Source organism: Podarcis filfolensis, assembly GCF_964270895.1.
Source record: "Podarcis filfolensis genome assembly, chromosome: 11".
NCBI lineage: Eukaryota > Metazoa > Chordata > Lepidosauria > Squamata > Lacertidae > Podarcis > Podarcis filfolensis.
In genome coordinates, this window is record NC_139613.1 from 27941318 (window position 1) to 27958019 (window position 16702).

General features: G+C 40.1%; 1 protein-coding gene across 1 annotated transcript in view; it reads left to right on the top strand.

The window, feature by feature from the left end:
* The window catches only part of TBCA (tubulin folding cofactor A), a 34460-nt gene extending 22895 nt beyond the window's left edge, over positions 1-11565 (top strand). The window contains exons 2-4 of the mRNA XM_083576329.1: positions 1610-1715; positions 6203-6289; positions 10345-11565. Of these exons, the coding sequence (XP_083432455.1) occupies positions 1610-1715; positions 6203-6289; positions 10345-10425 (274 nt within the window). The 3' untranslated portion in view covers positions 10426-11565. The remainder of the gene's footprint in view (positions 1-1609; positions 1716-6202; positions 6290-10344) is intronic.
* The last annotated feature ends 5137 nt before the right edge of the window (positions 11566-16702 follow it).

Here is a 16702-nt window from a genome sequence, read left to right on the forward strand (position 1 = left end):
AATGTGAACTGTTTATGTCAATACATATAGAGATTTGCACTACTCTAGCATCAGATATTTGGAGATTCAGAAATGATGAATACATGGTGGTTATATCCTTTCTGAATTCCTAAAGAATCAATTTTTATAAAGAGGGACTTCATGATTGTATGTTGAGCAAAATATGACTCTTGATTTGGCAGCAATAAGACGGCAATACTACATTGTTTTCATTATCATGGTTCAGTGAATAACCTCTATTGGTGTCTACATAGAATCTACTGTTGTAGACGCATAGAGTTAGCCCATTCTGCAGAGTTGGATTATTAACAATATTGGAATATCTCTCTTCCCCAATCCTCTGGCTATCAAAAACCAGATGAAATTCAAGAGTCATACATTGCTTGTAGAAAATTGGTTTTGGTAAGGCTTGTGTGATTGGGCCTTCCTTCCTCAAGGACCAGCTGTCAAAATATCCTTTGCCACAAAGGTGGTGTTGTTAGAAGAGGATGCGCCTAATTGAGGCTATGATTGAACCTAGGATTGGAGGCATTGTCTTAAGCATTTTGAGCTTGGTATTTTGGTCATTGGCACATTGAGTATGAAAGACTAGGACAGACCCTGAAATTCTACTATGTGTGTTCCTGCTTGCCATCCTCCATTAAAAATACCACATCGCTTTGACTGTCCTCAGGGAAAGTCTCATACCAGAGCACATAAGTACAGTTGTACCATCCTGAAGCAAACGCAACCCGCGCTTCACTGCTTCCGCGCATGCGCGTGATGTCATTTTGACCGTCTGCGCGAGCGGCGAAACCCGGAAGTAATGTGCTCCATTACTTCCAGGTTGTCGCAGCGCGCAACCCGAAAATATTCATCCCGAAGCTACTTCAACCCGAGGTATGGCTGTAATCAAGCCTCAAAACTAAAAGATACATATTATTGTTGCAAGGTCAACCAAGATGCAGTTTTACTAGGTAAAGTTGGTGGAAAGTCTTCTCGTCACTGTTATAACCTGGGTAACTAGGTTCAGCAGTGAATTTAGATCACACCAAAGCTGTGAGCCTGAATGACCAAAAAGGGCTCTAAGGACAATCACTAGTAGAAGACCTACTTCCTCTAAACTTCAAGATCTGCAAACAAGCATTATTTCAGTTGTGGCTGCTAGATACTTTCAGTCAAATCCAGACGCCCATATTCTGCATTTGGGGTATGTGGAAGTGAGGAATATCAGATAGGAAAACAATGGCTGGCATCCAAAGAATTGCCACAGGAGACAAAGTGGGCTTCAGACTTTAACAGATCCCCATGCTGTGTGGTGAACTTTTTTTAAAAAAAAACCTGAGGATTATTTAAAAGCAGTTTAGGATAGGACATATATGGCAGCTTTTCAATAGAAATAAAAGCCAGCATTGTACTGATCAAGCCTTGCTCTTGAGCCTGAGCAGATCTTTGAATCCCAAGCTATATATGGTGTATCAATATACTATTAAAATAAAATGTAATGAATAATAGAACATGGAATGATGATATTTTGAAATTATTCTATTCTATGTGTGTAACCTTTCAGTTAGGGAAACTTGTATTAGCTTTTATAATGGAAAAGTTAATTCATTATTTTTGTATGCAGCTTGGCAAAAGAAAAGGTTATGTATGAAAAAGAAGCAAAACAGCAAGAAGAAAAGATTGAGAAAATGAAAGCTGAAGATTCTGAAAATTATGCCATTAAAAAACAGGTAAACAACTTCATAGTTCATGAATATATGTTATCAGTTGTTATTTTTAACTGAAAAGTATTATGTGTAGGTTTTTTAAAAAAATGTTTCAAATTTGTGTTTTTGTGAACATATAAAAAGAATATTTAGTGCTATACTAGAAGTCTCCAAGTTGAGGCCCCAGGGAAAGAAGTTAAACTTCCTCTCACCTGCCTGCAGTCTGGACTGTGTATCTTCACTTTGGGTGTAAAAATGATTGCCTACATAGTTAATTCTAGAAATATTAATGGTTTGCAGAAATAGTAAGGAAATAAGCATTGGGGTGAAATAACTGGTCATTGGTGCTCTGTAACAGGTTTCAAGGATTAGAAATGTTGCCTCCTCGCACAGTGCATGGCACTGGCAGTTAGTGACTATGCCATGTGCCAGCCCCTCCTCCAACCTGTGGAATTGCAGTTGTCCTATCAGTCAGCCCTTGGGTCTGCAGATGCTGTTGCTGAAAGGCAAGTCAGCTCTGAGTAAGGCCTCCCTCATCCATGATCTGATTATGAATGAGGAGGTTGATCTAGTCTGTTTCACTGAGACCTGGGTAGGTGAGCAGGGTGGAGTTGATGCAGCATCAGGGCAGACTTGAGCGTTTGTTTTGGGGGTGGGTGTTGCTGTAGTCTGTAGATATTCCATCTCTTTCCAGACAATCTTTTCAGGACTTCATAGAGCCTGTCCCAACATGACATCAGCCCAATGCATTGGCAGGCCACAATCTGGATCTTGTTTTCTCAACTGGACAGGAGGAGGGTGATCTGAAAGGGGGGCGGGATATTGACATCAGTCCCTTATCATAGTAATATCACTTCCTGTTGAGATTTAGGCTTTCAGCACCTTTTCCCCTTTGCAGAGATGGGGAACCTATTAGGGTGGTTTGCCCTTAGAGGCTGATGGATCCAATGAGTTTCCAGAGGACTCTGGGGAAATTTTTAGATGCTATGAGTGGCACTCCTGTCAAAGCCCTGGCCAACCTCAGGAACATGCAAATGGCTTGGGCCATTGACACAATTGCCCCTGAGCACCCTACAAACGTGTAGTCTGTTTGGTTTCCTAGTATACTCCAAAGCATAGGGCAAGGAAACAAGCTGGAAGACCACTCAAAACACAACTAGAAGAAATATCTGATTGAATGCAGTCAAATACTGGTGAGGGCTCATCATTGAGCCTACCTAGTGGCAGTAAAGGCACCAAAGAAGGCATACTTTGCTGCCCCCATTGCATCCTCATTGTGCTGTCTAGCAGAGCTTTTCTGGTTAGTGCAGGGCTTCTTACCATCTGACCTGAAAGAGGTGGCAGAACTGATGGTAGCTGTGACTTGGTTGCAAAGCTTTTTGAGGATATGATCGCTTATATCCACAGCAGATGAATCTCAAGGGGTGTCCAGAGCGTGGTCCAGTCCTGTTCTGAGTTTCAGTTGGTAAAGCTTGAGGATGTGGATAGGTAGGTGGCACTGCATTGCAGTGGTTCCGGTCCTACTTGGATAGTTGTTTCCAGAGGGTGATGCTCTTCAGCCCTTTGAAGCCTTCAGTGTTGGGTTCCTCAGGGTTCAATTTTACCCCCCAACATCTACATGAAACTGCTGAGTGGGTTCATCCGGAGTTTTGGAGTACAGTGGTACCTCGGGTTAAGAACTTAATTCATTCTGGAGGTCCGTTCTTAATCTGAAACTGTTCTTAACCTGAGGTACCACTTTAGCTAATGGGGCCTCCCGCCACCGCTGTGCAATTTATGTTCTCATCCTGAAGGGAAGTTCTTAACCCAATGTACTATTTCTGGGTTAGCAGAGTCTGTAACCTGAAGCGTCTGTAACCCGAGGTTCCACTGTACGCTATCAGCATATGCTAATGGCACACAGCTCTAGTTCTACTTTACATCTGCCAGTGTGACAGTGGATGCACTGGACTGCTGTCTTGCTTCTGTAATGGGCTGGATGAGAGCCAACAAACTGAAGTTCAATCCAGTTGAGAGTGAGGTACTCATAGTAGGTGGTTCCCTAGACCAGATAACTGGGAGGTTGCCTGCTCTTGATTGGGCTACACCCTCTCTAAAGGTGTGTTTATATAGGTTAGAGGTACTTCTGGATCCATTGCTTGTCGCTTGAGGTTCAGGTGGTCTTGGTGGTGTGGAGTGCCTTCTGTCAGCTTGGGTTGGTGGCCCAGGTGCACCCCTTTCCAAAGAGGCATAGCCTAATTTCTGTTGTCTATGCTGTGGTAACCTCTAGGCTAGATTACTGCAATGTGTTATATGTAAGACTGCCTCTGAAGAAGGTTTGGAAACTTCAGCTGGTGCAACATTCAGGGGCCAGATTGACCATCAGGGCAAGACAGTTTGAGCACATTACTGCTACACTGAGCCTACTGCACTGGCTTCCAGTTAGTTTCCGGGCCCAATTCAAACGGCTGCTCTTGACCTATAAAGCCTTAAACAGATGAACCAGAGCAAACCTGGCAATCATAATCTGAAGCCAATCATTGTATGAAGCCTTTTTTTGTGTGCCACCTCAACAAGAGCTCTAGTGGGTGGCAACATGAGAATGAACCTTTTCTGCAGTGGCTCCCTCCCCGTTTCTGGGGTACTCACCGCAGGAGGTTTGCCTGGTGCCTTTATTAGATACCGTTAGGAAACAAGCAAAAACATTTCTCTATAATCAGGCCTTTGGATGATTAACATTCTCTGTCCTTTTAAATGTGTTTTTGGGAGGGAGGTTATTGGTTTGTTTTTGTTTTATTATGTATATTTTGTGTTCTCATTCTGTATTTTCATGTTGTGAACCACCCTGTGACCTTCGAATGGAGGGCAGTATTTAAATTTAATAAATAAATAAATAAATTATTTCTAGTCTGTAGAAACTGATTTGCCTTAAGTTACAGTGCCCATCACTTTTATGGATTATAGGGTATCTTAGACATTCTATTGGAATCATGCAGACTGTCCTGGTATATAAACATGGACTCTGTGGTCTTTTAATTGCCCTTAAGTTGATACACATGAGGTCGTTTAGATCCCTGATCCCTTATGCATGCATTATTTCTTTTAACTGAAAGCCTCTTAGAGTTATGGTTGTTGTTTTTAAAAAATACCGAATGTTAACACCCCTTAACTAAATTGCTGCATCATCATGAGAAGCTATTATGCTATTTTAATGATAGTTTGCTAAGAGACATTTAGACTCAATACCATGGACATAAAGTGCTCCTCAATTTGCTCTCCCCCTTTTAGTTTAGGTGCTCTATCTTTCTAGTGAAATCCACAAATAGTGTAGGAAGAACCCCATCTGCCACTGTTGTATCCCCAGCATTGAAACTGGTTATGTAGAAAGAAAGAAAAAAACAGATGATTCTGATCATGGATCTCTTACATTTTGCATACTTTGGTCCAAAATTACATTTGGACCTTGAAATCTGTTCTGGTTTTCATAGTTGGAAGGTCAATGGGACATTGTTTGAGATACCTTGGTCTAGTGGCTATTAAGAAGCTACTTTTAATTCCTTTTGGTACCACAGTGCTTTATGGGTTGAAAGAAGCAGCAAAATTATAAAATAAATTCAGAATGGGAGCTTCTGGTCACTGGAGTTGTTGCTTGTTTTCTGAAGACAGAACGTATACTCTGTCTACATGTCAAACCAATTATGGACATATTTTTTTCATGACTACAGGTGCTTGCAGTTGCACACACTGGATTCTATTAATTCTTTTGCTTAAATATAATCATGTGAGGGCTTAAAATTCATATAATTGTTGTTAATTAATTTTCATTTCTATCCAGGCTGGATACATGATAGAATTAGCTGTTTACACCACATTTTCAGTGCATGATTTTGAGGGTTAAAAACATTCCATGATTTTGTATGCAATTACAAAATTGTTTTCTGTAGATGTATGCAAGATGTTCAAATTCAGTGGGGTGCCAGACCAGTAATTTTGTTCAAAAAGCATGGTGAGAATAATCTCTCTCCTAAAATGAAGCCCAAGAATGAGTAATAACTTTTTATGCATGATAAGCATCAAAAATATGAGCCTGCTGGTCTTTGGTTTTCATTTTACTTTACCTTTGTCTTTTAGTCAGAACCTCCTGCAGTGAGCATACAATGTGATCAATAACTCAATAACTTTTTTCATGCAGTAATTATCTCTGTGTGGTATTATCTGAACACTGTTTTTATTTATTACCAAAAAGATGCAGGAGATATTTATATAACCAGCTGATCCCATTTTGGACGAAGCTGTTTTTGACAGCAGGGGAAATAGTTTATATTAAATAGTTTTTAAAAACAAATATTTCATGGAAAGCTTTTTAGCAGATCTTGCTTTGGTTTTAAAAAGTATTCCTGTGTACTTTAAAAAAATTATTGTGTATAGAGTAACTTCAATAGGTTTGCATTATTTTAAGCAGCTAACTTAAACAGTAGAGTTGTACACTAAAATTGAATAGTTCATATACTTAATGAACTTCCATTTTGCAGATTGAGGTCTTGCAAGAATCTCGAATGATGATTCCTGATTGCCAACGCAGATTAGAAGCTGCACATGCAGATCTTGCTCAGCTATTAGTAAGTACAAAAGAAATAACATTTTGTAGAGCTTTCAACTGAATATTTTTAGTTGATAGATCAAGCTAAAAAGTAGATAATCAATTGATTGATCATGCATATGTCTCATTGCTACCAAAACTTTAACAAATATTCATTTCAGGAATACTGAAGGAACTTTGAGAACCTAAACCAAACCTGCCACTTGCTAGAAGGAAAAGACATATTTAATATTTGTTTATTTACTGTTAGAGTAACCAATCCAAACCAAAACCCGCCCCCCTGCAAAACATGCCTGCTAACTTTAAGGTACAAAAATTAAAATTTGCCCTAGCAATGAATCAACTACACCTATAGTTAATTAATATTTAAACTCTTTGAGCTTGCAGCTTTAAAATTCTGCTGTTTATCTGTATTTTGGGAGTTGGTGTAGAAGTAAAGCTAGTGCGGTACCCTAGATCAAGTATCAGATTTGGCCTCAGGAATCCCAGGTTCATTTCCTCCTCTGCTGTGAAGCTTTGGGCTAGTCACCACCTCTGTGTCCGTATCACAGAGTTGCTGTGAGGATAAAATGGGGGTGGGGAGAACCATATCAGCCTAAGAAGCAAAGGGGGTGGGGGTAAAAATAATGCAGTGGGACTGAATGTTCTCTCTCCATAATTCCCCACTTCAACTTTAGGCCCATACGAAACAGGATTTGAAATCTGCTTTAGACCTTGGTTTCAAAGTTTATTTAAGATAGAACCTTCATAGCATTAATCTTGGCTAAGATTTGTGGCAAGTTGCCAGGGGGCTTTAAAACTAAATATCATGATAAAGTGAAGAGCTATGTTAGGTCTGTACTGGTGTCAACATTTTTGTTGAATCCAGGTGCTTACTATCACAATACTGCCAAAGAAAAATGCACATTACATACTGTTTTTTGAAATAGGTGATTTAGTTTGCCCCTAAAAACAACAACACCATAGAAATATTTGGAGTAGCAATCATTATCTTAATCATTCATTGAACTGATTGTTTTTGAAGGTTTTCTACTCGGTTGCTTTTCTATATGCCTTCCAAAACTTCACCTCCTTGGAATTGAATGGAAAAGTGAAATGAAGTTCAGTATCATTTGCATATTAGTGGCATTGCACTCCAAATTCCTGGTTAACCTTCGCAGCTGTTTCATGTAGATTTTATATTCTACATCCATTACATTTATACTTATCTGATCAAGGCAGAACAGAGCGGTACTATGACTTGTCTTGATTGGGACACTATACTTTTGTTGATGCAGCCTAGAATAGCATTAGCTTTTTTTGTTACTGCATCACACTGTTGATTCATGTTAAACTTGTGGTCTCCTTTTCACATGTGCTATGGGCAAGCCAGGTGTCCCCCATCTTACGCTGCAGCTGGTTCATCCTGCCTAAGTGTAGAACCTAACATTTGTTAATATTCAAATTCATTTTGTTTGTTTGGGTTCAGTTCTCCAATCTGTTAAGTTCTTTTTAAATCCTGATTCTGTCTTCTACGGCATTAGCTATCCCTTGTAGTTTAGTGTCATCTGCAGATTTGATGAGCATCCCCTTAATTCCTTTATCCAAGTCATTTTGAATGGCATTGAACAACAGTGGGTCTTTTTTTTTGAGAAACCCATGCTGGGTCTTAGTAATCATTGCATTCTTTTCTAAGTGTTCACAGACCAGCTGTTGAATTATCTGTTCTAGGACCTTTCCTGGTGTCGAAGACAAGCTGACTGGTCTTCTTTTTTCCCCTTCTTGATGATGGGGGACAACATTTGCCTGTTTCCAGTCTGCAGGGACCTCATCAGCTCATCAGACCCTGCATATTTATTCATTCAAAGTAGCTAGGTGTCCCATTACCTATCTTGGGCTGCAGCTCCCTCCTTGCATCATTTATTCTGGTATCACCAGGTTGGGTTGCTTTCCTCCTGTGCGAAAACATAGGTAAAGTAGGAGTTGAGCAGTTCTGCCTTCTTTCTGTCACCCAACAGCAATTCTCTCATCTTCTCCACGCAGAGGACCTATTATTTGCGTGGTGTTCCCCTTGCTTTGAATGTAGCCAAATAAACTGTTTAAAATTGTTTTAAACCTCTCTTGCAAGCCCAAATAGTTACATTTTATTGAAAAATTTCAGTGAGAAAATAAAGTAAATGAACAGAAAAAAATAGAAAAATAAAAGGGAAAAAATACTTGAAATTGTGATACAATACAAATATAGGTAATTTAAGTCTCACACAACTACTGTATCTCTCCTTTTTTACTGTTTGGTAATCTGCTCTAGGAAAGCATCATCCAAGTCTTTAGTCTGGCTTGGAGGTCTATAGCAGACATCCACAGTAAGGTTACTGTTATTTCCCTCCTACATATACTCTCAATCATTCTTCCATGCTCAAGTCATGGATCTCTTCACAAGTGTACACATCCATTACATTTAATGCTCCTCCTCCTTCCTTCCTGTTTGATCTATTACTTTTGAATAGACCCTCAATTTATACATTCCAGTCACCCTACCATGTTTCCATAATGCCTTTTAGATAATATTTGCCAACCTGTATTAAGAGCTCAAATTCAACTTGCTTGTTTTCCATACTCCGTGCATTAGTATAGAGACAACTGAAACAATGCATTATTCCCTCCAGTTGATTCCTTCTTGTAGTTTTTTGCTCTTTAGCATGTTTTTTTTAGCACTGCCTCAGTTTTCTGTTCATCCATGAAGCTATTATCCCAGTACCAGGTATTCCCCTGTCATATGTAATATTGTCTCTATCCCCCTCAGGAGGGGGACAGTATTGGCATCTGCTGGAGAGATTGTCATCTGCTGGAGCACCAGGGCAATAGAAACATCTTCCTTGCTCTGGCAATGAATGTGATAACATAGCTTTCAGATTTTACTATTGTTTGTGACTGATTATCCATGTTTTGACTTTTCTATGCTAATCAAGCAGGGGCTGAGTACTTCTTTCCTTTGGGATTCATGCTAGCACTTTAAATGGGAACACTTCTTTGCAAGATTGTGTGGATTTATGATTAAAAGCTAAAGATTGGATTTCAGTGGGCCAAAAATCATTTATTAAAGGTCAGTGTGTTTTCAAAATTGGGCCTATGCAGTGAGAAGTAAGCACCGTAACTCATTACTATATCACCCTTTACCTATCCTATGACTGTCAATTGAACCTAATAAACTGAGTATTATGTCATGTTCTGCTGCTGATATTGAGTATCAATCAATCTTTATTGGCACAGAAAAAGTGCATTGTATACATGGATCAGAATACAACACAGTTAACAAAACACAGTAAGAGATACTTTAGGATAAAACTGTCCAGTGAGGTACGAAAATGGCTCTTAGGACCTATGGTGACATAATTTCATAGTGTCACTCAAAAATCTTGCCACATTCTCCACAACATCATTACTACAGTTGTTCAGCAGATAAGACACCCTGGAAGAGTCAGTGCAGTAAATCCTTTCCTTCAGTAAGGGGGCCAAATACTTATCATATATTTTTGCATAAAATGGGCAGTAAAATAAAATGTGTGTGATGGATTCAACCTGTTTTGTGCCACAAGGACATTATCTTTCAGAGTATGGGATTTTCGAGAATCTATCTTGCAAAACTGCAGATAGTAAGATGTTAAATCGCCAGGGAAAGAGTTCTGCATAGGTGGGAATCGCAAAGCTGGTGTAAATATGGAGTGTCCTGGCCAAACAAGAGTGGAATTCCCAACCCCAATGAGGAACAGGTTTTATTGGCTGTACTGCAAAGGGTTTGGAATTCAATCTCTAGGATTCTTCACTTGATTATCTGGAATACTTCCAATTGTGGGCTCTGCAGAAAGCTGGACTCATTGCAATCCAAACTGGATACTGAGTAATATCCAGTGTTACTCAGAATAGACCCACTGAAATCCATGCACTCAGTCTGGGTATGACTAACATTGAATATCACCCTATATGTTGGGAACTGAAGTGCTAAAGCCTCCTTCATGACGCATATCAATGTAAACAAATAGTTTTAAGCTTTAATAATTATTAAAATAGTGAAAAGTGTGCTTTGTTTAATTTCAGGAAAATGAAAAAGAGTTGGAAGAAGCTGAAGAATATAAAGAAGCACGTTCGGTACTTGAGTCAATAAAGTTAGAAGCCTAGATAGAGTAGTGAAAAATCAATGTATGCTTTGGGTCCATTGTTAACATAAATGGTCAGACATTAGTAAAATGTATTTCCTAAAGTAGTGTTAGGAATGATGATGTGCTCAAATGATCTGTACCTTTTTTTGAAACCATTTTTGAAAGTTGTAAAATCCACAATACAAATTACAAATAAAAACAAAAAAACAAGCCCAGAGAGCATTTTTCCTTATGATTTGTAATACAGAACATATCTTACAGAAGTACAACAGTGTTCAGAAACACACATCTGTATACAGTCTACACCAGCCTGGGCTGCTTTGTATACAGTTTAAGCACTTTATGTGGAATCTTAGTGTTTTAGCATAAAGGTCCTGAAACACCTGCACTTATTCTCCTTTGTATACAAGAGAGTGAAAGTTGTGGAGATCTTGATATATCTTTTCTGTAAGGGAGTACAGTGGAAATCTGACAACACATCTCAGGACTTTGCAATTTTTAATTGCTGTGGCATTTAGGTGTGCTCTCAAAATAAGGCTCAAAAGAAGGTGGGTCTCGAAGAAGCTATGTAAACCACTGTGTTATTAAGACTATCATTCTCTCTTGCTTTCTAATTCTGAGATCCTATAGATTCTAATATCCAGATTGTGATTCCTGTTTTTTAAATCCTTCATGTTTTCAGCTTTCCCCCCCGATAGCCTTGATTGGTATTTCAACCCCATGTTTATAGCCATATTTGCCATTTCAGCCATGTCTGACAGCTTAGTCACTGCTTTGGTCGCTTAAAAAATGCCTTGATAATAGCTGTCCATTCCATAGTTAATTCTTTTAATGCTGCAGCTATGAAGCAGTTCTTAACCCCTCTCCCTTAAACAGTGTTGCTTTCTGGTGGGCTAAGTGTTTAATGGAGAAGTCATAGCCATGTTGTATAAGGATATAGAACCTGTGTAATAGCTTACCCCACTATGTACTGAGAGCAGTACTGTAGAAGTAAGAGTATGAGAAGTGGCTAAGAAAAGAATACCATGCGACACAGGGAAATATGTGCCCTTTAAGGAGGAGAGAAATTTATTCCATCTACCCTATTTCTGTTGTTGTATTGTTATATGGAAAAACATTATTGAAAAGAAAAACAATTAAAATGGTTTGACATCATGTACATTTTGGGCCTGTGGTGGATTTGCATTACTTTTCTGCCTTCAGAGAAAAGACAGAGAAAACAAAATCATTTGACCTCTCAAAACCAAGTTCCAGAAGAAACAAAGAAACCACACAACAACTGGACACGAGGGATACGATTAGGATAGCCCAGTCAGTAAAGCATGAGTCTCTTAATCTTGTGGGTTTGAGCTCCACATAGGGCAAAAGATTCCTGCATTGCAGGGGGTTGGACTAGATGACCCTTGGGATCCCTTCCAATTCTTTGACTTTGACTCTAAAGGATCTGGAAACTAAGCCTTAAGAGGAGTTGGGTATGTTTAATCTGGATAAGAGGAGACTGAGAGGGAGATATAGCCATCTTCAAATATCTAAACGGCTGTCACATGGACGATGCAGCAAGCTTGTTTTCTTCTCTGGAGCATAGAACCTGTACCAATGGATTTGTTACAAGAAAGGAGATTCTAACTAAACATCAGGAAGAACTTTCTGACAGTAAGAACTGTTAGAAAGTAGAACAGACTCCCTCGGGAGGTTGTAGACTCTTGTTCCTTGGAAGTTTTTAAGCAGAGGTTGGATGGTCATCTGTCATGGATGCTTTAGTTGAGATCCCTGCATTGTAGGGGGTTAGACTAATTACCCTTGGGGACCCTTCCAACTCTACAATTCTAGGATTCTATTATAGTGGCCGTTTTGATATGTAAATGTTAGGAAAACAAGAAGTGAAAGTAATAGAGAAAGTTTATTGTTCCTGCTGGAGTGTGTGTCTGCAGGTCCCTTTCCCCACCCACGCAACATATAGCTACAGCAGGGGTTCTAAACCGGTCCACAAGCTTCATTCAGATGGTCCAGGGTGTGTCTGTGAATTTGTTGTTGAAGACAGGAGATGGCCCATCCATCTCATTAAAGATTTATACTGTTTTTTGAATTGTATTTTATCGCTTCTTTTATTTCTTACCTTGTATTTTATTGTATTCTATGGAATTTAGATTGTAATACAATAAAACACAGTATATGAAGAAATAAAAAAGCAATAAAATAACAATTAAGAATCATCAGCATCTAGCACACTGCATTATAATTGCTACAATGGGCAGAAAAATCATTAAGTAGTCTGCCAAGAACCACCACAATTTTCAAGTGGTCTGGGCAGCGGGAAAGTCTGGGAACTACTGAGAAAGTCTAATGAATTTTATTCAGAAGAGCCTTGGAAAGGGAGTAGGTCTTACCCAGGTTTGAACAGAAGCAAATTATTAGCAATCATATGGTGCATTTTTGCTGAACTGAACTATTTTGGAGTGGGAGGAAATTTACCCATACACAGAGAGAGAGATGTATAACTATGCACACATGAAGAAACTATATATGCTAGGGAAAAGGGGTCTTGCCAAAGATATACCAATTTTGTGGGGTGAGGGGGTATTGAAGGGTGATAAACATGGAATCTCCCATCAGCACTGAATAAAATGCTATCTCCCAGCAAAAGCTGCAGCAAATGAACCCTTGATCATTTGTTTCTGCTCTGCGATGCAAATTAAATGTGGATTAAAATGTGAATTTGGGGGACGGGGAGGTTCTGTTACATAACCATGTTAACTTCCCACCCTTTTTACTTTATTGGTACTTGTTGGTAGATCAGAACTTTAGGAATTAAATTGGGGACTTGGTAATAAACATGTTATTTGTAAACCATACAAAAGTACAAGTATTCCCAAACAGCACTCACTGTCCAGTTATTTCCTGCCACCTCTGGTCACTGCCTGCTGGGGATGCAATGCTTTGCTAGAAATAACTGTATTAATATTGTGTGCAGTGACCCTGTTAATTCCCCAGTGCATGCATCTAGTGAGCAACTGTCTCCTTTACCAGAGTGCTTGCAAGGAACAGAACCCAACATACAGGAACCTGTATTGCAGGCATAACATTGCTTGGGCTTCTCTGAATAAATCAGTTTATGAATTACATTACTGATTGAAAGATGTCATGCAAAAGTGTGCTCATAATTAAATTTTAAAGGCTAAAGCTACATTTATTTATATAGATGATTTATATACTGCCACAGGGTAGTTTACAACAAAGCAAATAGATAATAACATGATTCTTTAAAAGGCAACAAACCACAGAACAGTTACTAATAGAATCAGCAGCAGCAATCCAGTCTCTTCTCCAAATGTCTTTTGAAAAAGATCTTAAGTAACCACAAAAAAATGTAGAGAGGGCCAGATGCACCTCAGAAGGAAGGAAATTCCATATATGAGGAGCTGCTATTAAAAATTTTCCTTCCTGCCCCCCACCCACCACCATGTACCTCATACTAAAGAGGGTCCACCAGGGAGGCCACATCTGCTGATCTTAGAGGACAGACCAGTTGATAAGGAAGAAGGTGCTTTTGCTGGGACCCAAGCCGTTTAGCATCTTGAACTGGACCTAGAAGACAATTGGCAACCAGTGTATTCACTAAGATGAGTAATATGTTCATGACCTGCTGCCCCTAGCAGCATTTTTGCTTCAGCAATTTCCAGACCATCTTCAAGGGTAGCCCTAGTCCAGCCTGGAGGTTACCAGAGCATGAGTAACCATGGTCAAACGATCCCTGTCCAAAAATGACCATAGCTTGCACCAAGTGAAACTCTGCATAGTTGCTCCTAGCCACTGAGGCCACCTGGGCAAAGATAGTTCCAGGAACAACCCCAAATTATGCAACTGGTCCTTCAAGGTGAGTGAAACTCTATTAAGAACAGATAGTTCTGTCAACTTCTGGAAATCGGAAACCCACTTATGGCACTTCCATATTGTCTGGATTTAGTTTCAGTTTGTTGGCAAACATCCAGCCCATTGCTGCCTGATTAAGCACTTTCACTGCCTTTTGAGATACTGATGAAACGGAGATAGAGCTGGATGCTGGTGAGACCTCACTCCAAATCCCCTGATGACTGGTCCCAGTACAGTGGTACCTCGGGTTACATACGCTTCAGGTTACAGACACTTTAGGTTACAGACTCCGCTAACTCAGAAATATTACCTCGGGTCGGGTTAAGAACTGCTTCAGGATGCGTACAAAAATTATGCTCCAGCGGTGCGGCGGCAGTGGGAGGCCCCATTAGCTAAAGTGGTGCTTCAGGTTAGGAACAGTTTCAGGTTAAGAATGGACCTCTGGAACGAATTAAGTACGTAACCAGAGGTAGCACTGTAGTTTCATATAGATGTTAATAATAATAATAATAAATTTTATTTATATCCCGCCCTCCCCAGCCGAAGCCGGGCTCAGGGTGGCTAACAACAATAAAACAGTACAACAGTACAACACAACACAACACAACACAACACTCTAAAATCATTCATTATAAAATTAATTCAAATCAAACCAATGGCAACCACTGGGCCAGAGCTCCGCGAAGATTGCCGAAGGAGGGAGTCAGGCTGTGCCCTGGCCAAAGGCCTGGTGGAACAGCTCTGTCTTGCAGGCCCTGCGGAAAGATGTCAAGTCCTGCAGGGCCCTAGTCTCTTGTGACAGAGTGTTCCACCAGATCGGAGCCACAGCTGAAAAAGCCCTGGCTCTAGTTAAATAGCATGTTTAACAAGACTGGACCCTGCAAGACCCTGCAGGAAAGCTCCCATGTGGCCAAGCAAAAGTCACCCAATCTCTGAAAATGTCTTTGGAGATACGAGTTGCACCACTGCAAATTCATTACTCTCCTTTAAACTGACCAGGAGGGAAACATGTATGTATTCTCACCTGTGTCCCCACCACCACACACATAAACATTTATGTTAACTTAAAACACAGGTGTGAGGAGTCCATGCTTTGAAATTACCATTCCAAATCAAGCATAGGATTTTGGCTCAATTGTTCATGCTGTTGCTTAATTTTGGTCAATATTTAGAACAAACAAAGGAACCTTGATTTGAAATGTATCTGTTTTGCAAGTTGGAGTGCAATGATGTAGAATCTCCCTTCTACCTCCCTGCACTCCCCCATCTTCTTCCCAGATCTGCTCTGAAGGGTTGGGGAAGACCTAAAACAGATGTCAGTGGAGTGCAAGGAAGAGGAGAAGGAGGAGATGCTTCATTTCATGTGTTTCCCTTGCTGGTTCAATGGGATATGCATAGCAGAACTTGCTGGTGTACTAAGGGTTCCTATAGGAAGAGGAAATTTCACAATTTCAATTAGCGTATTCTAATTTAAGCCCCATTGCTTTCACTGGGCCTATTCTCATATGCCTAATTCTGGACCCATTGCACAGTACTTTGTTGTACTATACTAAAGTGGTTTCACTCCTACTGCTAGAGTTGTTTCCAGAAAGTAGATATGGGAGGCTATTGTTCAGTGCCATGGAAGTTGCAATGTCCTGCACGGTTCCATCTTCTCACCCATACTATTTAGCATCTCTATGAAGCCATTGGGAAGTTCAGGAGTTTTGGAGTGACGTGTCACCAGCATGCATCTGAACCAGGAAGGTAAGATGTGAAGAGGGGGAAATGTATTGCTGTTGCCTGTCCTTGCTCTGCAAATCACAGAAGGGTTTCAGTATAATAAGGACTACACATATTACAAACACATTTCTGAACTAAAGTTTAACGGGAATGTGGCTGGTGGAGTTAATTTACAGTGGGAGACGTGAGAAGCAGAGCTCCATCAGCTCTGCTGTGACAGACCATCAGGCCTCCTCTCCCTCAAGTGTCACCAGGGAGGGGCCATTCCATAAGACTCCCTCAGTGGAAGAGATAAAAACCAGAACTAATTCCATCTGCTTTGCCAAAAGCCCAGCTCCATCAGGCACCTCCTATGCCAAAACTGTGCCAGCTGGTCTTTATAAAAACAACTTTAAGAATTGGTGCCTGAGTTTGATTTAAAAACAAACAGACATTGTCCCTCCCTATCCATTTTACCTACGTGACCTGGAAGTGTCTGCGGACAGCGCTGGCTCCCGGCCTATAGAGTGAGATGAGCGCACAACCCTAGAGTCTGGCAAGACTGGCCCGAACGGGCAGGGGTACCTTTACCTTTATCAATTTTACCTAGTGTGTGTCATTGTTTTTTAAGATTGTAAGCTTTTGGTCAGGGACTGCCTTGTTTTAACTGATTGTATATAAGCTGTATGGAAGTGAGAGCTGGACCATAAAGAAGGCTGATCGCC